The sequence below is a fragment of the Marmota marmota genome, unplaced genomic scaffold (assembly GCF_001458135.2).
Source record: "Marmota marmota marmota unplaced genomic scaffold, marMar, whole genome shotgun sequence".
Classification (NCBI taxonomy): domain Eukaryota; kingdom Metazoa; phylum Chordata; class Mammalia; order Rodentia; family Sciuridae; genus Marmota; species Marmota marmota.
Window position 1 is genome coordinate 7,596,804 of NW_026000016.1, and position 25,516 is coordinate 7,622,319.

Below are 25,516 nucleotides of genomic sequence, written 5' to 3' on the forward strand. Positions count from 1 at the left end.
TCTGACACAGACCCGGGGTGTGGCTGATGCTCACCTGGCTCTCCGGCCATTCTTACCAGGGTTTTCCACCTCAATGCTCTTTTGGCTGAGGTATGCTGGATTGATGATACCCTCATGCCAACTGTTCAGGGAAAGGATGACAAAGCCGAGTGAAGTCTTAAGGGCTCATGCATCACAGACTCCTCTGACCCTCATTTCCCAGGCTCCTTTCTGTGGCCAGCACTCCATCAAGATTTATGACCTAACCACTCCCCCATCTCCATCCAGAGCCATGTATTATTGCTACCAGACACTTCCAAAGTAGCCTAGTCACAATTCAAAACTTGCCTCAGTTACAACTTGTTGAGATAGGAGGCCAAAGATAATTTAAAGCCTAGACCTGATTTCATGAGCTAAGATGGTACTGGTAGACCTCCTTTAGCCTCTAAAGAGAATAAATAACTCATAAATCTTTGGAAATAGTTCCTCTGACAAATAATATTATTATGTCATAGCTTTTATCATATTTTAAGTGGGAAAGTAATGAATGCTTATTTGATTAGAAATTTTTTTTTGTTGTTTTGTTTTGTTTTTACTTAAAACACTTGTTTTTAATCTTTACTTTCCCCAAACTGAAAGTAGAAATGGAAGTAATTCATCTTAAAGGTATAAAATGTCATTTATTTTAAATTTCATGTAGTATTTTCTCTCCTCCTAGACTTTCTAGACAAACCTTTCGTTCTCTGATATTTAATGTGTTTAGTGTAGAGTAGGCATCTCCTATAAAATGACATTTTTTTTCCATTTTCCACAAAATTTCCAGTTTCTAGCAGTCTATAATCTGTAATGCTATATTCAAAATCAGTTCCATCTGCTAAATTGACTAATCCAGAAAATATATAGAGCCAGGTTATCCTGATTGTAAACACTGTGTGTTTATAAACCAGACACTTTAGGGGATGCATTAACTCATTCAGATCATTAGTAAATTGCTGAAATTACAATAAAATGATACTTTATAAATCTGTAACTAGAGAACTGACAAAAATAGCTCCCTGGTTTACCCAAATGTGGAATGATGCATGTAAAACATAATGTTGGCAAATTTCAGAAAAATACAGCTGTTCAATTGAATGTGTTTCCAGGTGTGCGCCTCTCTCTCTCTCTCTCTCTCTCTCTCTCTCTCTGTGTGTGTGTGTGTATGTGTGTGTGTGTTTATGGCAACTAATATTAACATGCTGTTTTAGTTAAGACACTCATCTGAAAGGTGTATAATTTGCTTTAAAATTTTCCCAACATGAGTCTGGTTATCTTACCCTGATTCTGCACTGACTTATACTTCTTCCATAAAATAGATGCTTTATATCCTACTCCTTAGGACATCACATCTCTGTTACCTATGTTTCCACCCAGGAAGTCTGTGTTCCCAAAGTTTGCACCTCCTGAGGCACTTTTCCTAATAATGCTGTCTCTGGGACATTGGCTTTTCACATTTCAGAAATTCATTTAGAGGAAACATATAAGGACAGATTAAATTTAGAGTTTGGGGTTTGGGGGAGATTTCAATGTTTTTAAGGAGAATATGATTTGGGGAAATCAGAAGCACGTGTGACAAGTAATTACTTGGATATTTTTAAGCAATTGTTTTGTCATGTAGAAATTACTAAAATGATGTTAACCATTTGGGTCAAATAAATCACCTAATTCAGTTTTAAAAAGCATCCAATGGTTTTACTAATTAATATTTCATGTTAACACACCCTAAAGGAAATATATAACATTTGAAAACAATATTGAATGAACCACAACTCTTTAGATAGAATTGCACTTAAAAATGAATTATCTTTATAGCATGAACATTCAATTTTGCTTAGTTTTGGCTTCTCATTAGTTTATGCCAGTGTCTATTTGTAATCAACATTCATAGTTTATACTAGAAGAGAATTGTTTTTCCCCTAGGAGATCTCAACTTCAACTGCAATACTAGTTGGATGCAAACATCTATGTCTAAATCCCTTAGTTTGCATAGGTTCAGAGGTTAAATGATTTGCAAGACCACATAGCAAATTAATGACAGAACCAGGGCTGAAATTTTAAAATTTTTGTTCTCACTCAATTGTTAAAAAAATGTGGAAAGTGGATTTGGGTTCCTTTTGAGGGTGCAATCCTGAAGACCAGTAAACAGGTTTAAATCCCAACCTCGCCTTACTTAGTTACTGAATGGCAGATGATGTCTATTAAATTGAACAGTTGTTACAGAAGCTACCATTTAGTAAAATAGACTATATCTGAAGTAGTTTCTTGGTCTGGACAGTGTTCACCTTCTGGGTTGGATAATTCTTAGCTGTAGGAACTGTCCGGGTATTGTAGGATGTTGGGGAGCATCCCTGGTCTCTCCCCAGTAGAAGCCAGAAAAAATACCCAAGCTCATGTACACCCTAGTTACAACTACCAAAAATGTTTTCTGACATTTATATCATTCCCAGGTGAAAACCACTGCTGTAGAAGATGCCCTAATCAAGCCATTTTTATATAATCAGTCAATCTTTTAAATTAAAAAAGTAACTTGTTGTTTTTTCTTTTCTTTTCTTTTTTTTTCCCTTGGGTAGTTGTTGCTTTTCAGCCACTTGTAGCTAATATTTAAAGAGAAACATAGTTCTTTTGTTTTCCAAAAATACAGATATATTTGTTTACCTTATGCAGGAAAATGGCATCATAAACCTCCCTGCTGATTTATCTTAGGCTTCACTATTTTTAGCTTTTAAAAATGAGCTATTTTTAGTTAAATAAATACAGATGTTATTTTAGACAACTTCGAAATCAGCAAAGATAAGGATGGGATTAAAAAAAAGGAAACACAAGGATAAAATTGCAAGTCATCATTAACAAGAAGGCAAAATAAGACTGAAATCAGCTCTTTGACATGTGATTATTGAGAGTCACCAGCCTTTGTGGATCTATTTTAGTTTTGATGCAGTATGAAGTCAAAGGTGTATTATTGTTGTTTCTTAATTTCAAATGTAATCAAAAACAAAAACACTGTGGTTGAAAAGCCAGTCTATTGCTTATTAACTTATCTTTTTATGGGAAAAATAATATTAAGTTTCCATTTCTATAACCTAAAGAACAACACATTAAGAGCTATCAATTACCAGCCAGTTTCATATCTGTGGACCAATAAGAAAGCAAGGTTGACTGTTTCACATCTGTTTTGGGTGAAAGGCTATTCCTGTCTGTGGTATTTAAAATTTAAAGAACTTCTGTTATTATACAATTGGGAATCCTCAGGGAGTAAAATGTTAATGAAATCCATAACATGCACAGATTTTATGATAGCAGTTTTAAGAAATTCCTTTGGTGGGGTTTGTTGATTTCTGTCCCTGTGGTAATAATTGTACCTTTTACAGAGTGCATTAATGTTCACATTTAGGAGCAATGGCTACGTTTATGCTGCATGTAATGTAACACACCCACTCCTAAGCTTTAAATAACTTTCATATTGCAGTTTGAAAATCCCAGATCAAAAAAAAAAATGTATTCTTCAGAATTGGCAGAACCCATAGTTTGAAACTTCTAGATTACCCACAGCAACCTTTTCCAGCAGGGAGAAGTGTACACCCTGGAAATTCCAAAGCTTGGGAGTGGACAGAGAACCTGTGCCCTCTTATAACTGTCAGTTAATGCATGATTTGAAAGCTCTACATTAGAATGGCAATTTTGATCCACATCAAAATAACAAGTTGGAATGCTGACTTGAAAATGAGACAGACAGACACACAAGTATATGTGCACGCATACACACACAATTTCCTTTCTCCACCCTCTTCCCTCCCTCATCCATCTAATCTCATTCAATTCTCGGTTCAAATAAGGAGAGGAAAGTAGATTAAATTTTAAAATGCTCTATAAATCCCAATAGTAATAAAATGCATTATGCTTTTGCATTTCCAATTATTGAACAGAGTAAGCACTGGAGACTAATTGCACATGTTATGACTCAGAATAATCGCATATATACTTGTGCAAGTGACTTGTGCATTTTCTTCTCAGCTCTCTTTGCCTCAAGGGGTTAAAAATGCATTGATTGCATACTCTTAATTGCCTCCCTTTAGGAGGATGAGGTCTTAATTCTACCACACTTTTATTTTTCTCACAATTCTAATGCTTGAAACTTCTAAGTACATTTTATGGATTTAATCAAAATAAAAATTTTTTAAAAAACAACTATTTTGTTCTTTTAGCAAGCCTGAGAGGGCTATCGATGAAATCCTTCAGGGGGTGGGTGATTGGACGAGACAGCTTCTCAGGTTCTTTCAAGCATTTTAAGATTCCCTGATTCTATTAAAAATAAATGTACTCTATCAGCTAGTGCCCTGAGCTTGCCTAAGATAAAACATAAATATATGGAGCATAGCTGAAATTCATTTTAAATACTATTGATAATCGTGTGAGGCAGCACATAGCAAATTTTTTTCCATTAAGAAGGTTTCTCTCTTTTTCCTTAGATCAAATAATTGTTTGGATTGGCTTCACTATGCATCTTATCTGAGGATTTTACATTGCAACTTCACTTAGTGGGGCCTGTTTTCCTTGGTTCTTTTGTGCTAGCTTGCAGGGAAGTGCAGCCCACTAAGAGAGATAAGAAAAGGCCCAGACAGTTCATCTTTCATGTCTCTCCAATCTTTGAAGGAAATATCCGTAAGGCAGGGACTTACCCACCATGACAGATGGTTCACACCTTAAAGTCCTGCCAATATCCAGACTTTTTTCCTTTCTTAAAATGACAAATATCACGTTCAATTCTAAGGATTTTATAAACCGCAATACTACTCAGAAAAAGGAGCACCAGAGATCCAGCTGTCTGAAGAAAGTCATTACAGTTGTCTTAGGCTTCTAGACTTGGTATGTTTACTAAGGGATAATGTTGATGCCAGTAGATCCCATCATAGAAGAGAGAGAAAGACCAAGAGCCAGGTAGGTGCACAGGTTAATAGCTACAGGAGCAGGAAATTTGACAGAGCCTTAAGTTTGAAGATCTGGAAATGAAATATCAAATTTCCAGTGGGAAATACTCATGATAATGAAAAGAAGTTAGAAAATCATATGAAATCTGAAATCCTGATGGCATTTCTTAAAATATATATTTTAGGGGGCACACAGAACTTATGAGGAGAACAGAAAATAATATTTTAAGTTCCCAATCTTAACAAAATGAAGTTATAGTGGGCCAAATCTTATTGAATATTTGAATACTGTTTTAAAAATCCAGACTTGTCATTCTTATTCTCAATCATTTTATAGCACACATATTCTATGATTTCTTTAGTTTTAACAGATGTTTCCAAATAGTACATATGCATTTATAAGTATGTTGTTATTTACTTGGAAAGCTTCAATGCCAAGATGAAAGAAATAATTTATTTAACAAATATTTACCATAGGGAAAAAAATCAATCAACACTTTTGTGCCTTTAATATGATATGTCTTCTAAAATCAATCACTAATAATAGACAAATGTAATTTGCTGAAACAAACAAGGAAATCATTTTACATGACCTCAATTTCGACTTTCCCTTAGTCTTCCAGGAAATAGAACAACAAGGAAAAGTGGGCAGGCAGAGGTTATTCCAGATTCCACCTGTATATGGAGAAATTCAGCTCCAATTATCAGTAATAAAATGATCCAGTTCCCTTAGTGGGACAATGTTGCTGCTTTCAACAAGAGTGTATAAGAACATCTGTTCATCTACTTATTGTTCTTTAGAATGTCTAGTTTAGAATGTGTGTGTTTCTCATATAAGATTCATCTCAATTAAAATCTTTTTATCAAAGTTAATTCGAACAGATTAAGAATCAGCCCATTCCATTTCTTTTTAAATCCTGGCAATGGTATTACCAGCATGCAAATTTCTGCGCTTTAATTCTTTTTTTTTTTAAATTTTTTATTGTTGGTTGTTCAAAACATTACAAATTTCTTGATATATCATATTTCACACTTTGATTAAAGTGGGTTATGAACTCCCATTTTTACCCCATATACAGATTGCAGAATCACATCAGTTACACATCCATTGATTTACATATTGCCATACTAGTGTCTGTTGTGTTCTGCTACCTTTCCTATCCTCTACTATCCCCCCTCCCCGATAAAGCTATAAAATCTNTTAGCATAATCTGCTCTAATGCCATTCATTCCTGTAATCTATGAATTTTGTCAGTTTTTTAATGCAGAGTTAATACTCCATTGTGTATAAATGCCACAATTTTTTTTATCCATTCGTCTATTGAAGGGCATCTGGTTGGTTCCACAGTCTTGCTATTGTGAACTGTGCTGCTATGAACAACGATGTAGCTAGTGTCCCTGTAGCATGCTCTTTTTAGGTGCTTTAGGGAATAGACCAAGAAGGGGAATGGCTGGTCAAATGGTGGCTCCATTCCCAGCTTTCCAAGAAATCTCCATACTGCTTTCCAAATTGGCCGCACCAATCTGCAGTCCCACCAGCAATGTACAAGTGTACCCTTTTCCCCACATCCTCGCCAGCACTTGTTGTTGTTTGACTTCCTAATGGCTGCCAATCTTACTGGAGTGAGATGGTATCTTAGAGTGGTTTTGATTTTCATTTCTCTGACTGCTGGAGATGGTGAGCATTTTTTCATGTACTTGTTGATTGACTGTATGTCCTCCTCTGAGAAGTGTCTGTTCAGGTCCTTGGCCCATTTGTTGATTGGGTTGTTTGTTCTCTTATTGTCTAATGTTTTGAGTTCTTTGTATACTCTGGATATTAGGGCTCTATCTGAAGTGTGAGGAGTAAAGATTTGTTCCCAGGGTTTAGGCTCCCTATTTACCTCTCTTATTGTTTCTTTTGCTGAGAAAAAACTTTTTAGTTTGAGTAAGTCCCATTTGTTGATTCTAGCTATTAACTTTTGTGCTATGGGTGTCCTATTGAGGAATTTGGAGCCCGACCCCACCGAATGTAGATCGTAGCCAACTTTTTCTTCTATCAGACGGCGTGTCTCTGATTTGATATCAAGCTCCTTGATCCATTTTGAATTAACTTTTGTGCATGGTGAGAGAAAGGGATTCAGTTTCATTTTGTTGCATATGGATTTCCAGTTTTCCCAGCACCATTTGTTGAAGATGCTATCCATCCTCCATTGCATGCTTTTAGCCCCTTTATCAAATATAAGATAGTTGTAGTTTTGTGGATTGGTTTCTGTGTCCTCTATTCTGTACCATTGGTCCACCCGCCTGTTTTGGTACCAGTACCATGCTGTTTTTGTTACTATTGCTCTCTAGTATAGTTTGAAGTCTGGTATCGCTATACCGCCTGATTCACACTTCCTGCTTAGCATTGTTTTAGCTATTCTGGGTCTTTTATTTTTCCATATGAATTTCATGATTGCTTTCTCTATTTCTACAAGAAATGCCGTTGGGATTTTGATTTAACTTTGCATCTCAAAGTACAATGGCAAGGTGGTAGAATTCTCACTGTTCTGAAAGCCTGCAAAGTTGTATGGAAAGAATGTCTTTTTCAGCATTTTCCAATATGTGCCTTAGCTCTCTTTTTTCTGCCAAGAAGATCCCTCTGAACCCACCTGATGACATATATACAACAGTGTGGCCATGTTCCCCAAAAGACTTTTCACCTCTTGTCACTGCCAAGTATGTGGTTGAATTAGATACGTCCAGCCATGTGTTAAGGATGGTTCCAGTGGATAAATGCAAGTTACCGCTTCCATTGTGTGATGGGCTTCAGGCCGTGCAAGGGAAGCAATGACAGGCTGTGCTGAGGGTGACATCTGCGCTTATGCTCTTGTGGTTTGAAAGTTGTCACGCAGACACATTCTCCCATTGTGTGACCCAGGCTGCAATGCATGAAATTAGCAAAATGGACTTTTTTTTTTTCAGAACATGAAAACAGTTTGCAATTCTGTCCACTGACTGATAATATGTAGATGGCAAAGAGTCTTTAGAGCACAGAATGACACCATTCTGTGTCTCTCTCTGTCTTCCGGGAGCAATGAGAAAATCACAGGTCCTTGCTTATTGCTTCTCTCTCCCTTGTTTCCATATTGCACCTCCATCCATGGAGCACCTACAGGATTGTCTTCCTCCTGCTTTATGCTGTCCTTAGCTCAGTTCAAAAGTATAGATCACCAGTCATGAATTCTAATACTTTGAAAATGCATTTCCCCATCCCCCTTATAAATGATTTTTTAAAAAAGAATCAGTGTATTGTAACAGAATGCATCGTAAGCTTCCAACAGAGAAAACACAATTGACCAAATATTAAATTGTGAAGCTCATTTCACCTATTCTCAGGAATGATTGGCATCCCTTTAGAGACTAACTGTTTACACACAATTTCTGACAACCAGCTGTACCTAGACAGCCTGTTCTTTCTCTTCTTTTTCTCTCTGGGGTAGCATTCCTTATAACCTTAGGTGGGTAGCCGACTTTAATCTCAGTAATCCCATCAGCTTCTTGCAGGACTTTTAATGCCAAGTAAAGAAGTTTTCTTGGACACCTGCACTTCCAGATTCTACATCAACACATGAAACTCTCATTATCATGAGAGGCCCACCTATATTACTGAGAAATATATGGAAAACTGGTGTACAAGGATGCTGTCAAAGTTTATAGGCCAAGTGACTGATTTAGACCATCACCCCCATCTGCAAGTCTTTAGTTTCCAGAAATTCATCCTGCGTTTATTTTTAAAACCAAGTTTTTTAGGAAGAGGGAGAAGAATTAAAGGCATGACTTACTGAAAACGAATAATCAACAAGTCATTTGTCTGTGCTAAAGCAGACAGATGGTATGTACAAATGCATGTTTATCTTGAGTCATTAAGGAATCATCCCAACAATGCAGACAAAACTTTTATGGGTAGAGTAGAACAATAGCTTTTAAAAAAATTATTTTTTAGTTCTAGTTGGATACAAGGCCTTTATTTTATTTATTTATTTTTGTGTGGTGCTGGGAATCAAACCCAGGGCCTCAAATGTAGTAGGTGAGTATTCTACCACTGAGCCACAATCCCAGCCCCATAGAACAATAGCTTTTGAAAAGAAATGTACCTTACCTATGCATACTATTTAATATTTTCTTGGTCTTTTAGGTTGGAAAAATCTCTTTAAATTGCCAAGACACAAAAAGATGTCTGTATGATCATAACTGCACCTTAGAAAGGAGTCAACCTGCTTTGCCAAACCTCAGAGCCATCTGTGCCTCTGCCAGGGGTCTTGCTTGTGGGCTGCTTCTCAGGAGACAAAGAAATATTAAGATATTTTAGGGCCTGAAATCTGCACTTATGTCTTAGCCACACAAAGTTATAATTCCAACTCTTTATAAAGATTACATGTGACTCAGGTGAAGCTGTGGTGACCTATAGTAATGCAATTAGATGATGCTAATGCTGTTTTTCTGGTGTTTTTTAAATATAGGAAGGGGGCCTGGCAATAGTGGTAGAACACTTGCCTAGCATGCACCAGGCCCTAGGTTCAATCCCCATCACTACCAAAAGCAAAGTTAAATACAGGAAGGGTATGGAAGAAGCTTAAGATCCCAGATACATAAACATCTTGTACGTAAATATCCTGTGGACGTCATGCTTGCCATTAGTTTAGCTTTAAAATAGGAAGGTGGAGAAGAAGTTAGACTGAGGTCTTGAGACTATGACAGATAAAGTGAAAAATTATTTAATATATGCTGCCCTGTGGGGTAACTTCCAAGAAATGAGACATTTACCGAGTTAATGAGAGGTCATTTGAAAAATAAATAAAAAGGAATACTTGACACAGGGTGGACTTGACCAATGAAACTCAATGAGACTCCAGTTTTAAGTAGTGGCCCTTTCAAAAGAACTGGAAACTTTATGACTAGTTATAATATTTGCAGTAAGAAATACCAGGATAAGAATAATCACATTTTTGGTTTAAGAGTGCAAGTTAGTTGCCCAAACACTTTAATGTTGACTTTAATGACAGGCATTTGGCTTTTGTTTGGAAGAAAGGAGTTTTAGATCTTGCCAGCAGTGCTGGACTTAACACAGCATTGAATTTAAATTCAACAAACATTTATGGAGCATCTGCTAAGGATTAAGGATATGTGGGGATAGGTGAATTTAAAGTGCAGAAAACTCTGTCCCTTCTTCAAAGGAATAATAATTCAGGTATTTCAGGCAAAGCTTTCTCTGTGTGTATGCGTGTGTGTGCAAACACACACACACACACATACACACACACACACATGCACATTCAACTCCAATTACCCAAATGACTGGGGAGGAAAAAAAAATATTAAGTCACATTCTCATGGTTAATGTGTGTATATATGCGTCATTGTGATCTTTATAACAACCCTAACAAATAACCTGAATGGGCTAGGCATTGGTTTTCTGTTGGAGAGAGGAAGAATCTAAAGCTTAAATTGGCTAATTAACTTGCTTAACACTATCCAGGTCACTCTTTAATGTCAAAGCTACAGAGCTACTTCTGGGGCCTGTACTTTTCAGCCACCACATGCTACCTCTGTCACCCGTATTGTCTCCCTGTTGTACCAGAAAGCACCAAGTAGTTTTAACACAATCCATTCCCTTTATGTAGGGATTTATTTTTTATTTGACTTCTCCCCTCTTGACTAGAGGACAAGAAACTTGTAACCTTCTCTTCCTTTCACCCAAACACCTAGCACTTATTTTGTTATAAATGAATAATTGCCAGTCACTATCTTCCCTCCACAATGGGATGGGTATTCAAAACACAAACACCTATCATTATAAACATGTGTTCCCAACTCACGCACCTCTTCTTGGATGTTTCAGGAGCCAACGGTGTGATTTTGATGGCAATGAGAATCCCTGAAGAAAACATCACACAATTTTTATGCTATTTCATTGGACTCCTTTATTTTATTTTTTTTTTTATTTTTTACTTTTGTATTATATTTTTTGAGGTAGGCATGAACACAGGGTAGGACTGTGGAGTGTCATGAAGCTCAAGTGAGTAATCTCTCTGACTCATGCAGATTGACGTTAGTCTCATTCTCAGGAATGCCTGAATTCCCAGAGGCAGTAAAAGCACACATTTCAGGAGAATTATCTCAGCAGTGCAGTGTATGATCATGAGTTTAATTACAATGCAGATTTCATTGTCTGTCACTAGCCTAACACTTCATGATCTAGACTCCTGGATTGCATGAAGGCCCACACAGAGGGAATGTGTGTGTGTGTGTGTGTGTGCATATGGTGGTGGGGAGGGGAGGGAAGGTCACTTATCCTTGTTCCCTAAAAGAATTTTGCCAAGACATATGAGATAGAAGTGAAATATTCATCATATCAAGTATTTTCAAATGTAGGCAATTGGGTGGGATTTTTTTCCCATTCCTTCTGCCTTTAGCTCATAAACCCTGGCTACTTCCTCAGCCAAAGTCTTACCCCATCCTATGAGGTCCAATCCATCTCGTTCAAATGAACTTTTTTCCATAAAGCCCTTTCTATCCCCTTTCCACAAGTAACTCTCCCTTCTCCTGAATCCTACAACACCTCATTGCTCACCAGCACTTTTTACTTTCAGTCTGATAATACCATTATTGCTTTATAGGCCTATGTGTTCCCAAGGCCTGGCATTCATAAATGTGGATTGAATTTAACAGATTAAATGCCTTTATCTGGACACTTGATATCTTTCCGTTTAATTTTACACTTTGATTTGAGCCCATATGATGTGAAGCACTATGAGGGGGCTTTAGGACACAGTTGTGCAAACATGCACCTGACTACCTAGTTTATTAGTTGTCAAAATCTGAGCAAGGGTCATGCTTCCTCTGGGTCTCAGTCTCGTCATCTACAAAACTTGCCTTGTGTGACCGATATGAGAATTGAAGGAGATGACGTATAGAAATTTAGCACTTAGTATAACACCTGGCACAGAGTAGTAGTCCCAAAGATGTTTTTAATAATAATGACAGCAACAATAATAATGATCACTATTTTAGCTATAATACTGTCCTACTGAAAAGATGTGTAGACACAATGAATTCTACTGCAGAGATATAAAGTAGTTGTCACTCAGGCCAGTCTTTCTCTATTCCTCCATTTCTGTACACTTTCTTTTTGGGCAGGAACAAATATCAGGAGCTAGATACCTGTGTATACAATCTGCTTGGTCTTCCAGAATATCTAGAGCTGCCTCTTTATGGTCAACTACTACACCAATAGCTTTTGACTCATAACCTTGCTCATGCCTTCCTTCCAACGTAGTTCCTAACTTGTAGGTCTTCTGCTAGGAGAAAACTTTCCTAGTTTTCATGGGAGTTGCATATATACAAAAATAATGTGGAACTGAGAATTAGGGCATTATAGGATTTATCAGCCATGACTTCCATGCAGTAGGTGCTCACTATCTCTTTACCATGTAAATACAGCCAGTAAGAGCACTTGCTATGACTCCCCTATGAGGCACTTGACTAGGAAATTTGCATGCCCCTTCTGTAGATTTGAGGCTGGTTATGATTGTTTTCAATCTAGAACATACTTGCTGCTAAAAAATTTCAGCCAGATGTGATGGTGCATGCCTGTAATTCCAGTAGCTCAGGAAGCTGAGGCAGGAGGATAGCAAGTTCAAAGCCAGCCTCAGCAACTTAGTGAGGCCCTAAGCAACTTAGTGTGACCATGTCACAGAGTAAAAATAAATAAATAAATAAATATTTTAAAGAGCTAGGGATGTGGTTAAGCACCTCTGAGTTCAATCCCTAGTACCAAAAAAGAAATGATTTAGTTTGATGATTGTTAAAATTTAGATGTATATTTTAAGCTGATGTATAAAAATGTAAGAATTGTATGTAACAGAGGAGTGATGTTTTGACACATATGTATATTGTGTAATATTTAGTTCAGGACTAAGTAACTTGTCTATTTCCTCAAAAAAAATATATCATTTGGGGAGTGAAAACATTCAAAATCCTTTCTTTTGGTTTTTTGAAGTATCACTACATTATCCTTGCATATAATCATCCTACTGTGTAATAGCACACCAGGACTTTTTACTTCTACATAACTATGCAGTTAGGCCATTTTTATTATGAAGCTTTTAGGTTAAATTATTAGCTAATTTCTTAGGGATTACATTTGATCTGTTCTGAGTCCTTGTCCTCATTCCACATCAAAGGATTAGACTCAGGTTTGAAATTAAATGTAACTTATAAATAAGCATTCAAAAAAAATGTTCATTAAAAGTATTAAGTCTCTGAAATTTTTACTGTCCAGCCAGAGCTCTTTGAGAGTCTTAGTTGGAAGAGGGGACCATTTAAATGTCATCTTCTTGAACAAGCTGTTAAAGGTTTCTGAGGTACCATCTGCAAGTTAACAGTGCCATTGAAACGAATTACTTCATTTTAAATGAGAAAAGATGTGCAGAGTGGGTGTGAAATTGTTTAAAACAATCTTTTCTTCAGCATTGAGACTTAATCAGTCTTTCTTTTCAACTCTACACAGGAGTTTCAAGTTACCTTAAATGCTGATTACTTGTGTCCCAGAGTCTATAAAAGCTATTTCATTTTCTCCTCCTTTGTTATCGGAATGTATTGTGTCCTGGTGTCCAGAGTTAACAGGTTTATCAAGTAAGAAAAAAATTTAAAATGGAATATTAGTCTAGCTTTTCTGAGTACAGTTATATCTGTATTGAAAAAAAATGGAAGAAAAAACCTTAGGTTTTTGCAGAGAATATCTGAAGATTCCCTTTCCATATTTATCTTAAATATATTTACAAAATAAGCATTTTCTGCTGGGTTGTCATGGTATATGCCTTGCTCTGAAAGGTCATTTGAAGCCTTAATTCTACATCCATCAAACTGAGGAAATATAGACCAGTGGTAGAGTCTCCACCCCAGAAGAGCATTCTCCTCCACATTTGATCTGGAACATTTCCATATTTGAGTGATTTGTATAGCTGGATTCTGGAAACATCTCCCTCCGGCTGAGATGCTAGAATATTAACCTGCTTCGTGGAGTCCCTCTTGTTTCCTTACAATTTTAACAACGAAGGCAGATTTCAGTATTCAAACAAACCAGATGGAACTCCAGTTCAAAGAACATGTCAGAATTAAATATTTCTTTTTTAATTAGTTGCTTCTGATTTATGCAAAAGAAATTAACATGAAAATAGTAGAATGTGCCATGAATCCAGATGCCACTGGGAGCCCACAGGAGCATTATCTCCTTTTATCTGACAAAACAAGCAAAGGTCGTCCCTTGTTAGGGGACTTCATTTTTCTTGCCTCTTTTCTTATTGTTCTTTTTCTGTTAGGGCAGTGGCAATCAGAGAAGCCAGCCTTTCCCGCGCCTCTGGGCCATAACAGCCTTATCTAATGTTATTCTAACTGGCGGGTTCAAGTCTTCTGGTAGGAAAATTCATCTATCCTTTCACTTAAAATTGTTTTACTATCAGCAAAGGGTTTTCTAGCAAACAGTAGTCTGTTTCCACCTGGGAAAAAATACTTTCTTTTAATTTAACTGTGGAAAAAGAATTAATTCAAACAATTAAGATGAGAAAAGAAAATGGATGAGATTTTTCCCAGTGTTGCACTTTTCTCATACTTGGGTATTTTCATTCTTTACTAGAATTTTTAAATGTTTCTTCATAGCTTTTGCTAAAAATGATCCATAACCATCATCTTTTTTCAACCATATAATCATTTGCAAAGTTGTACTTTCCAATAGCTGGTATACATTTCAAACTGAAAATCAAAGTAGTCACAAATGATTTCATACTTCCTACAATTGTGAAAAACATTTAATTTCCAAAAAGAAGAGCTATTGGATTTCATGATCATTGACTAAGAAATTCTAAATTGCTTTTCTAGTAATTATGGTTTTAAAATATGGACTGGGGGACACATGGGTGCAGTGGCTCACTGCACCAGGCCACTGGGTTGACCTGGGATATAAGTCCCAGCTCAGTCACTGATAAGTTATGTGACTCTGGACAAGGTTCACATATCACTTTATTCCTCAGTTTATGTGTCCATAAAACCTGTCTTGTATGATTGATATGAGAATTGAAAGGGAGAATGCTTATAAATTTAGCCTTTAACAAAATGCATAATATAAAGGTTGCCCTGTGCATTTTCTATTAATAAGAGTAATCTTAGTTATCAGCATTTTTCAATGTAGCACAATAATGACAAACTACATAAAGAGAAAGAAAATTATGTTACTAACTCTGTAGTGATTATATTCTGATTCGTAACTGTTTAAGTCCCAGATCCCAAATTTTAGAAACACAAACATCAGGTGCTATGAATTCAGCCCACATAGACTAGAATAGCACCGATGCTTACATGCTCAGACTCTGTCAGAAAACATGTGTTTTATCTAAGGAAATGAGACAATTGCTAAAAAATATTTTCTTTAGCTTGTAGTGTCAAGTGATGAATTAAACAGCTCTTTGAGTCATCAAAGATGCTCTAAAGAAAATTCAACATAGCCCCCCCCCCAAAAAAAAAATATTTTCCTGTTTTTAATCAGAGCTCAGTTCTTTGTCCTTTATTTTTTCAGGCTCTTGTATTGACCTGCCTAGGGAGTGTTAAAAGCGGGTAAATGCTCCCTTGCCAATGCAACCTCAATGGGCAGTATTTTATTGAGCAAGACAGATTTTCATTTTCGAAATGAGGCTTCCCACATTATGACATTACCAATAGCTGGTTATGTATTATTATAGGAAGCAATGATATTCATTTCATGGCTCAAAGGCTGCATGCTGCTGTTTAACCAGCAGTTTGCAAAGATTTGTTGCATGATTTACTACACAATGCTAAAACCTGCTGCTTTGTCCCCAAGTGATTCTCAGTAAAATGTGTGCTCCTCCTCATTTCTCTTTATCTGGGGAATGTATTTCCTGCCTCTACTTGGACAATGCCACAGCCATAAAGTGCATTTGGACTGTTCCTGTAGAAATCTTAGAACAAAGAGCAAGTCAGGGGCATGGTCAAGACCCAGAGGCATGAAAGGTCCTTAGTGCACAGGACCTGCTATAGCACCATCCCCTGCCCCTGAAAGTTGACAAGGATAACTGTCTTCTACAAGGGTCCTTCTTCCCACCTACATGAAGAGCTTGGGATGTCCTCTTCTGTGTCTTTAGCAGTGCCCTTTCTTTGTGTGTGGAACACAGTGAAAATGAGATGTGGGTGGACAGTCTACATCAGCTTAGGATTTTATATTGACATTGGAAACAAGGTGTCACATGGGTCATTTCTGCTGATGGTGCTATTTAAGCTAACTCAGAAAGCTGCTACTGGAACTCCAAAGAAGTTTGATCAACTTCTCAAGATAATCTGCATGCCATCAGATAAGTACCAGATGTTTATGTGAGTCACACACACAGAGGGGAAACGTTCAACGATTTGAGAGAATGCACTTGATGTTTGGTTCCACGTGTCCCCACTCCTGTCTTCACACCCCCTCACCACCACCCTTCATGTTAAACAGAAGTTATTGAACTCAGATATGAAATCACAGCCATCTTCTAATTAAAAGTAAAACAGCTGGGAAATAATGATATTCTTTCAAAATCAGAAAATGGTGAGTGGAGAAGAGCTGATTGGGTTTAGAGAAAGCAGGTTACTTAATTATGGTTATTGTATGTCTGGATTTTTATGGAAAGAAAGGAAGTATTGTTTAGTACCATGAACGCTGCAAAACACAGAGTGGTGTCATTACGTAGAGCACTCTGGGGTCATATCTTTGTGTTTCCAGCTGCTTGTCTTAAGTCGCCAGTCACGTCTACCAGAATGTGAGGTTGGTGAGAACTCATCATAATTCAAAGAGTTAAACCACCAAGAGGATGGTCAGTGGTTGCTTTTGAATGGTTTTCAGGACTGCTGATCATTTTGACTTCAAGACAACCACAGCATATGCTCTTTCAAGATCAATACTTTTTTTGACATGTCTACTAGTCAGGGAAGCATGGTAGGTTGCTTAGTGTGCAGTATTTCATTTATTCATTTCCCCCTGCTTCCCTCTGCACTTCTCTTTTCCTCTAGAAGATTCTTTCTCTTTGTGTCCACTTGCAAACTCCTACTGTGCATCCTCTAGTACACCTCTTAGACATGAAAGTCCGCTCTGTAATGTCTCCAATTCCCTCTACCTCCAGTTCTCTGATGAATTGTTTAGTTCTTCTTCTGGGCCACTTTATGTGCACCATCCCATACTATAATCATGGGTTTTCTTCTCTTACTATTACTCTTCTTTATATCCTAACAGTCCAATACAGAACTGAGCAGAGAAGCAGTAATAAGTGTCCACTGAGTGAAAGTCAATCTAGTTGAGCAAAATTCAGTACCTTAATAGACTAAGTAGACCATATTATGTCAGTTGTAGAGTGGAATACCATGACACCATTTAAAATAATAATGCAGAAAAATGTTGTTGGCATAGAAATTTATGCATGAAACTGAACAAAAGGGAAAGTTATCAAGCATAGAAGTCATTTGGCCTCATTTTTATAATCACAACATATACAAGTATTCACATATATTTTACATATGTACCCATGTATGTAATTCATAATTCAAAGAGCTCAACCACCAAGAGGATGGCCAGAGGTTGATTTGGGATGTTTGTCATGACCAATGATCATTTTGACTTCAAGAAGACCAGGGTAACATGCTCAGGTTGGAAGGTAGGTACTTGGGATCTGCAAATTAAAATGACAAAAGATAGATTAACCAGAGATAAAACATAAAAATTCTATTAATATTTTAATTTTATGTCAGCAGGGCTTGGTAGAAAAGAACTAAACATCCCCCAAAATGGTTATATTTGGGTGCATATACAACATTTTAATAAAGGGGGATAAACTATAGAGAAATGACTTGACAAAAGATGGGGGATTGGGGCTTCCAGGTCTGCTAAACTGTGGGAAAGTGACTAGTGTATATATGAAGGGGACTAATGGAAAACGAAAGTTATTTTAGTAAGGTTTGTTCTTGCAAACTCTTCTCAGTTCTCTCAGTCTGCAGTGATAAGGGTCATGTTCCTCCTCCTGGTATGGGAGAGAGGGGAAATTCATGCCATCTTCACAAGGGGAAATGAATGCCCTGCTTTTAGGCAGAGAAAGGGCAGGGTAGAAAACTTTTCTTGTATCTGTTCATTCTCAATTGCCTTCAGTTCAAAATAATCTTTACACCAAAGTGGCAGATTTTGGGGTGGCCTACTCTGAAACCCTTCTGATATAAATCTTCAGGCCTTAAGTCCTTCTGGGTCCCCTGACAGACAGCAGCAGTGTAAGCAGTGATGCTAATAAGGCCGGACAGGCTCTGTCCCCTCCCAAACTAGCTCAGGCACTTCAGAGTGGATGTGGGATGCCATTCCAGAGAATTCCCCAAAGGCACTGGGAAAGAAAGGAGTTGGATTCTCAAGTGAGAATCCACAGTGCCGGGAGACTGGATCTTTTTAGAGTTTTGGGTACCATCCGATTTTAATTGCATTGGTTTTGGTCCCAGCCCTAATCATTTTATGAGGTTGTCATCCATCTTTCCTAAACCCAGTGGCAGTAATGTTAGGAAGAAAAATGAAATGAAATTTCAAGTGTCCCAGTGTGGCAAATAAGAGAATCTGCAGAGTTTTAAAGCACAGCAGGAAACTTCATGCAATTACAAGGAGATGTTACTAATGCATTTCATTGCTGTTGAGAAAAGAAAATATCTTCTCTTTTTTCAAATGATTCATGCACATGTTTGGGGGAGGCTTTGTAGCTGGAATACTGGGCATTTTCCTGAATTGAATACTAGTTAATTCCTGTCCATTGCTCCTTACTCTAAACTTGACTCTTTCTTAGGCTTAGGATTCTTCTATTTGACCACCAAATAGCTTCTTTCTTACCCACCAGCTAAATCACACATAATAATAATACTACTACTACTACTAATAATAATAATAATAATAATAATAAAAGTAAGAAAAAGACAACCAGGTAATGAAGTTCTAGAGTTATTTCAAATCAACTCAAGCTGAGTTATGCACTCCTGGGAATTTAATCTTTTCCAAACTGAAGAGCCATCTGTAAGTTTGACAGGAAGGGTTTATTTAAATAGCTCTGCTTCATGCTCCTTTGAACTTCAAGATTTTAAGGACCCTTCAGCTTGAAAGTGGATGTGGCATTGGGCATGACTCAATGGACAGTCAGTAAAGCACTAAGTGTTCTGAGAGCATTTGAAAACAGTTGAAATTGTTCAGCCCAGCCATGTCTAGAGTGTCCTTTACTTTCAGATTGCGGCATTATGAAATCAGTTTTTGCAGCAACTTGAGATCACCTATTTCTGGAATATAGTGAAATTAAAGTGGTCAGATAATATTCAGAGCACTAGTTAAATATGAATATGAAGGAATGAATCAGTTATTAGTATAATTAATGTTTCAAATATTGCAAGGGCATAATTAAAATGTTTTTAAATCTGAAATTCAAATTTAACTCTTATATCTCTGTTTCCTAAGTGTGACAGTCATTGATCATCTCTTAGTTTTGAAATTTGTACAAAACGGTGATGGGAAATTTTAAACATCCAATCAGGTTACCAAGGTTTACTCCTGAAAAAAAAATGCAAATTTCAAATTTCAGTAAGCAAGTATGTACACTTGATAAAATTGTGTTGAGTAAATATTTATTTGTTAAATTAAAATTCAAACCATCTACCATTATCATCTTAAAATATCAGTTTCTAGTGAAATTGTGATTCATTTTCTCTTAAACCTGGTAAAACCATGTAAAGCATAGAATTCACATCTCTAAAATCAAGGAAATGAAATAAAAAAATTGTTTTGCACTGGATGTCATCCCTCTTCTTCCAAAGGAAATCTACTATTGTATAATTGTGTAGCTTAAAATTTGCTTCTATGTGCTGTTTTTCCTGAATGTAACTCATGGTTCACTTTGGAAATGAATTGGCAACTCCTTGATTTAACTATTCCAAGGGCCTTCAGGAAAAAAGCAATTCATGAAAGACAATAGTCATTCTTCACAAGGCAGGCTGTGCATGATATGGAAATTCTTTAGGTGTTCGTTGCCTGTAGGCACTGGAGGGTTAATTGAAATATTGTTTTCTGGAAATTGGGTTGTCAAGTAGCAAGGAGAAAGCAAGATTCAGAAACTAGGGCTGAGTTTGGGGGTTTTGTTTAGTTTTACTTTGTTTTTGTTGCCTGTTTTAAGGACGATGGCATTCTATTGCCTTTTAATGATAAATGTAAATGTGCTCTTGAAATATTTTATCAATGCTATTCAGTTGTACTGTGTAATTACTTTCTATACCCTTTAAAAAATATTTGCCATAGAGTTGTATTTGATTTCTTTAAACACAGTTTGTTCCTTTCTGTAAAATCCTATCCATATAATAGATGAAGGGAAACAACAGGAACAATTACTGTGTTAATAAAAAGACATGAAAATATTTATAATGTATAGAAACTTGTAGTGACTTTAATTTTAAGATTTTATTTATGGGCTGGGGATGTGACTCAGTTGTATCATACTTGCCTAGCGTGCGTGAAGTCCTGCATTCAGTCCCCAGCACCACACAAATAAAAAAAGAGATTATATTTAGCTATTAATGATGGACATAAGGAAATGTAGAGAAAGAAAAACTATTTGACTTTACCAGAAATATGTTAGGCATACAAAAAAAATGAATTATATGAAGTCAGACTTGAAAAGAATCTTCCATTTGTGTTAGTCAGCTTTCTGTTACTATAACAAATAAAGAGATAACTTATAAAGATAAAAGATTTATTTTGGCTCACAGTTTTAGAAGTTTAATGATCGACTGGCCAGCTGGTTTGGGGCCTGTGGAAAGGTAGCACATCATGGTAGGAGTATGTGGCAGAGCAAAACTTGTCACTCCATCTAAATGGCTCACCCTGCAGGGTTCTGAAGTAAGTCAGTGAGAGATGAAGGTGAGGCTGTTGTGTTGAGTGAGGAGCTTCTCCATTGGAAACTTACTGGTAGATGCTCACAAGCCCTGGCAGTTGTTGGACAGAGACATTATTTCTTCTCAGATGATGCCTTGGGGTCTGCCTGCTTCTCAAGCTGAGCTGAATGGAACAAGACCACAGGAAGATATGGGGAAGGAAGGAATCTAAAGATGAAACAAAAGTTCTTACTTTGCCTTTTTCCTCACCACCCCATTCCAGATTCTAAGTCTGTGGCCTGTTTCTCAAACCAAAACATTCCTAGTGGTGCTTTCAGATCAGTATTGTTTCAGTCTTCATTTTATTGGAAGGAGGTAGGATGCTACAAAAGGTTGAGAAATTTGATCCTATTAAATGTGAATTCTAGTACAGGCCTCTCCAGTGGTAAATGTGGGTGTTTATCTTGTTGTCTTGATTTACTGTTTGTAAAATGCCAATATTAATGCGCTATTTGAAAAGTATGTTTCATGTCAAAAACATATAATGACACAATATTAATCCCAGTTTTCTCCTTTGCCCCGAGCTATCTTGGTTGCAGAAGTAAGACAAGTTTCTTCTTTTTAACAATAGAAAACAGCCTAGGCAACTGCTGTCTTTGCCTTTCTGTAGAAGGAACAGAATGGGAACTTGGGGCCGGATGGAATAAGGCCCCGTTGGTTCCTGGTGGATCAAAACAATGTGCAACACCAGCAAAAGATGCTCCAGGTGATGGTGGTGCAGGCACGGCCCACTGACCACAGTTTGCAATTTTCTCGTAGGTAGACTTGGGCCTCCTGCGCTTTGTCACTGCTGTCGGCACACAAGGTGCCATTTCAAAGGAAACCAAGAAGAAATATTACGTCAAGACCTACAGAATAGACATTAGCTCCAACGGGGAAGACTGGATCACCATAAAAGAAGGAAATAAACCTGTTGTAAGTTTGGCTGCCCCCTCCCCCCCCCTCCCAGCAATTCAGTCTCTTAAATGGATGATCAATCTTTTACTTGTTTGTTTGGGAGCTTTCTGTCTGGCCTGGTTTATTTTTGAATTGATTTAAAATGAAAAGTGCAATTAGAGGTTTAAATCTGACCAAGGGGTCTCATGTTCCCAGATCCAGAAGCCAAGAGGAAATTATACAGATGTTTCCAAGAAAAGTCAATACCAGGCAAATTAAGTGACAGTCTCAAGAATCACTTTAACCCTCCCCCGGGAACACAGACAATGCATAGGATAAACACTGTCCTCTTAGAATCTTAAGAGTTTTGTCACTCTTCTTTCTTCCATCTCTTTCATAGGTTAGGTTCATTCTTTCTCTCTGTAACAGGCACTTTTTAGAAACCACCTTTTCATCTACATTAGTGGTTTACAAACTAATTTACAAGTGCATCTGGCTGCATCTTGTAAGAAGGGGTAGAACTAAAGGCATTCGCTGTGTTCCCTCAGATCACACAAATGACATGCTGCCCTCTTCCTGCTTTTAACTGAGGAGGTAGCTCAGACCACCCTGTGTCCCCCAGCTCTTAGCACTCAGTCGTTTGCACACATGGTCTGTTTTTCTCAGTCTATCTGTTTATTTGAAGTTACACTTCCTCTGATTTACTAATCAAAAGATTTTTGAGAATTCATATTCACTGTTTCTCCCAAATTAAAATCTTCCCCTGGAGGCTGAATAAAATACAAAAACAAAGACCAAAAAAATTTATATTAGGGATAGCAGCAAAGATTCAGGTAACTTGAGATTATGGGCTTGGAAAGAGGCCAGTGAATATGTCCTTGTCTCACTTTTGAGCATTCTTGGCCTGGAGTTTCTCCTTTTGGGTCTGGAACTGAGAAAAGCCTCTGGAGGTTGAAGTGAACGAAGAACCATTAATTCCCTTGATTAGCAGCAAAATCCCCCACTCCTGGTTGGGCAGGCAAGATGGAAGCAGATATCAGTGGACAACTGCTCTGTGGGAGGAAGCCTCTGTGGACAGACAAGGTCAAGGCCTGTCTAGTCCTAGAGGTCGTGGAACCTGTTCTCCATCTGGGGAAGAAAACCCCTCACCATCAACACATATGGAGATGTCAATTATGTCCCTAAGTTTGAACTCGTTATTTTAGAGTAGATTTTTGAAGATGTGTGTTAGTTAAAGATAAACAAAACTCCAATAATGCCAAGTATGCATTTACAAACAAAAGGAACCCAGAGAGAGGGGTTAAAAAAAAACCTTACACACACACACACACATATATATTAAAAAGGGCTATTTCTCCCAGTTGTCCTCTTCAGCCACTGTCCACTGATTGATTTTTTGTGGTTCAGAGGGGGTTGTCAGAGAGCCCACCCAGACTCACAGGGGATGTCTCAAAGTTCACAGGGCTCACACTAGGAACACCCTGGCATACAGCAGGGCTTCTAGGGTTGAAGGCAGAAAGAAATAAGGAAGGATTCAACAGAGATGTAGACTTGCCACCTGGCTGAGCAGTTTAATTGAATCTAAATGAAACAAAAACATTCAGTTGGAGTCAAATGATTGCTACCTTTCCTTTTTTTTTCTGTATTTTGGGGCTTTTCAGCCAAAGGCCTCTACAACTTTTCCTATTTTCTCAGGGAGCATTGGATGGACCTCATCAAGATCAGCCTTTACCCAGTAACAAGTCCAATAGGCCCCTCTCAGCTGGACAGAATGTGTGTGCTTATGGGGTTTGCCACAAGCCACGTGAAACTCCCTCAGTGTGAGCAGAATGTGAACCTCCTAGATGAGCACTCAGCACTCCCAAACAACTTCTGGTCTCTTTGGCAAGGGGGCTCGTGGACCTTGTAAGGAGAACTACAACTTTTGGGGCTCTTCCCCTTCCAGCAGCTACCCATTATTTCCTGCCACACAAAAATTCTCCCACACATATTGTTTCCAGAGGGGGAAGCTGCAGTAGGACAGGAATCTAAAGGCCATCACAGGCTAGGATAAATTCTGATGTTAAATTGTCTCTTGAGAGGCTCATGCAGATAACCAACTCTGTGATGCATTTGACTGCCTTCAGTTAAATGCTACTTCAACTAAAATGAAGCAAAAACGCCAGCCCAGCTTATGCAAGCCCTTTCTCCTGGGGAGAAGAGCAAACTTTGGGAAACACAGTTCTTCTCCATGTACTTATCTGGGAGGCTGGAGAGAATCTGCACACCCCTGGTGGGCCCATGCTCTTAATGATGCCACCTAAGAGGTTGTACAGAGAAGCACCGTGCTACCTACACAAAGCACAGGACTGTCCTTGACCCAGAATTGACATTGAAATCTCAGGAATGGAGACTTTCACTTATATCCAAGACCATTCTAGTGCCAGAATGTTCCACGAGGCAAACAGTCTCATTCCTCAGAGATCTTTTGGGGAATGCTGCCACTGCCTCATGGCCAGAATGGCCCAATGGATACTTGTGGGAAATTGGTTCTTGCCTGGCACTCTTTACATGTGCAATCCCGTGTCTCATCTTTCTTAGACTAAAATGACTTTTTTTTTTCTTTTTGGTACCAGGGATTGAACCCACAGGCATTTAACCACTGAGCCACATCCCCAGCCCTTTTTATATTTTTATTTGAGACAGGGTCTTATGAAGGTGCTTAGAGCTTTGCTAAGTTGCTGAGGCTGGCTTTGAACTTGAGATCCTCCTGCAGCAGCCTTCTGAGTCATGAGGACTAGAGGCATGAATCACTGTGCCCAGCTAAAATGACTCCTTTTTAAAACTAGAAGCAGAAACCCTGAAAAGGCTGACTTAGTTAAAAAGCATGTGTAACTCCGTTTTGACTTTGGCCACTAAAACCTAATTTTACCAAGGTTCCAAAAGACTTAAAGTCATTAATTCATGTCTGGGGTGAAATCTCTTATAAAGGGACAGAGTCAAAAAGGAAGATAGTACCTGACTTACTATGGTAGTGTGAGAACATAACCTACAACCTCAAAAAGCCATACAGCTCACTGAATTCAAAAAGCATTCTTTCTGGGGGTCCCTGGGAAAGGAAATGTCTGCAGTATTCTGCAGTCCTCTGAGAAAGTTAATAACTTCCCACTTTTTAAGATAAAAGCATGTGCCTTTTAATAAATGTCATCCTTTCTGAGAGGCTGTAGCCTCTCAGAAAATTGAATAGATAATTAGGACAACATTCTATATTTGACACGGTTCTTTCTGATTACCATCATTTGGAAAAATAACATGACAAGTTATTAACGCCACTTCAACTTGATAGACAATGCTGAAATTGTAAATAATTTTTACAAGCATTTGTGAAAATACATTTTTATTTGTTTTGAATACAAAATTTCTGTGATTAAAGGACCCTTTCTTCTCCCTTGAAGATCTTTCAGGGAAACACCAATCCCACCGACGTTGCTCTTGGAATTCTTCCCAAACCACTGATCACACGATTTGTTCGAATCAAACCCATGACTTGGGAAACTGGCATATCTATGAGATTTGAAGTATATGGCTGCAAGATAACAGGTAAGCTCCAGCTTGAAGATTGCCTGGTTTTGATTGGTGCAAACCTTCACAGGCAAGGAAAATAACTTGGTATTAATGTGATCACTTTTACTTAGTAGTTAAGAGTATACACTTTGGATCCT

General features: G+C 37.7%; 1 protein-coding gene across 2 annotated transcripts in view; it reads left to right on the plus strand.

Moving 5' to 3' along the window:
* Nrp1 (neuropilin 1) overlaps window positions 1-25,516 on the plus strand; it is a 140,425-nt gene that overhangs the window by 76,506 nt on the left and 38,403 nt on the right. For both annotated transcript variants that reach the window (XM_015483466.2, XM_015483467.2), the window contains exons 7-8: window positions 21,699-21,854; window positions 25,250-25,394. In XM_015483466.2, the coding sequence (XP_015338952.1) occupies window positions 21,699-21,854; window positions 25,250-25,394 (301 nt within the window). The remainder of the gene's footprint in view (window positions 1-21,698; window positions 21,855-25,249; window positions 25,395-25,516) is intronic.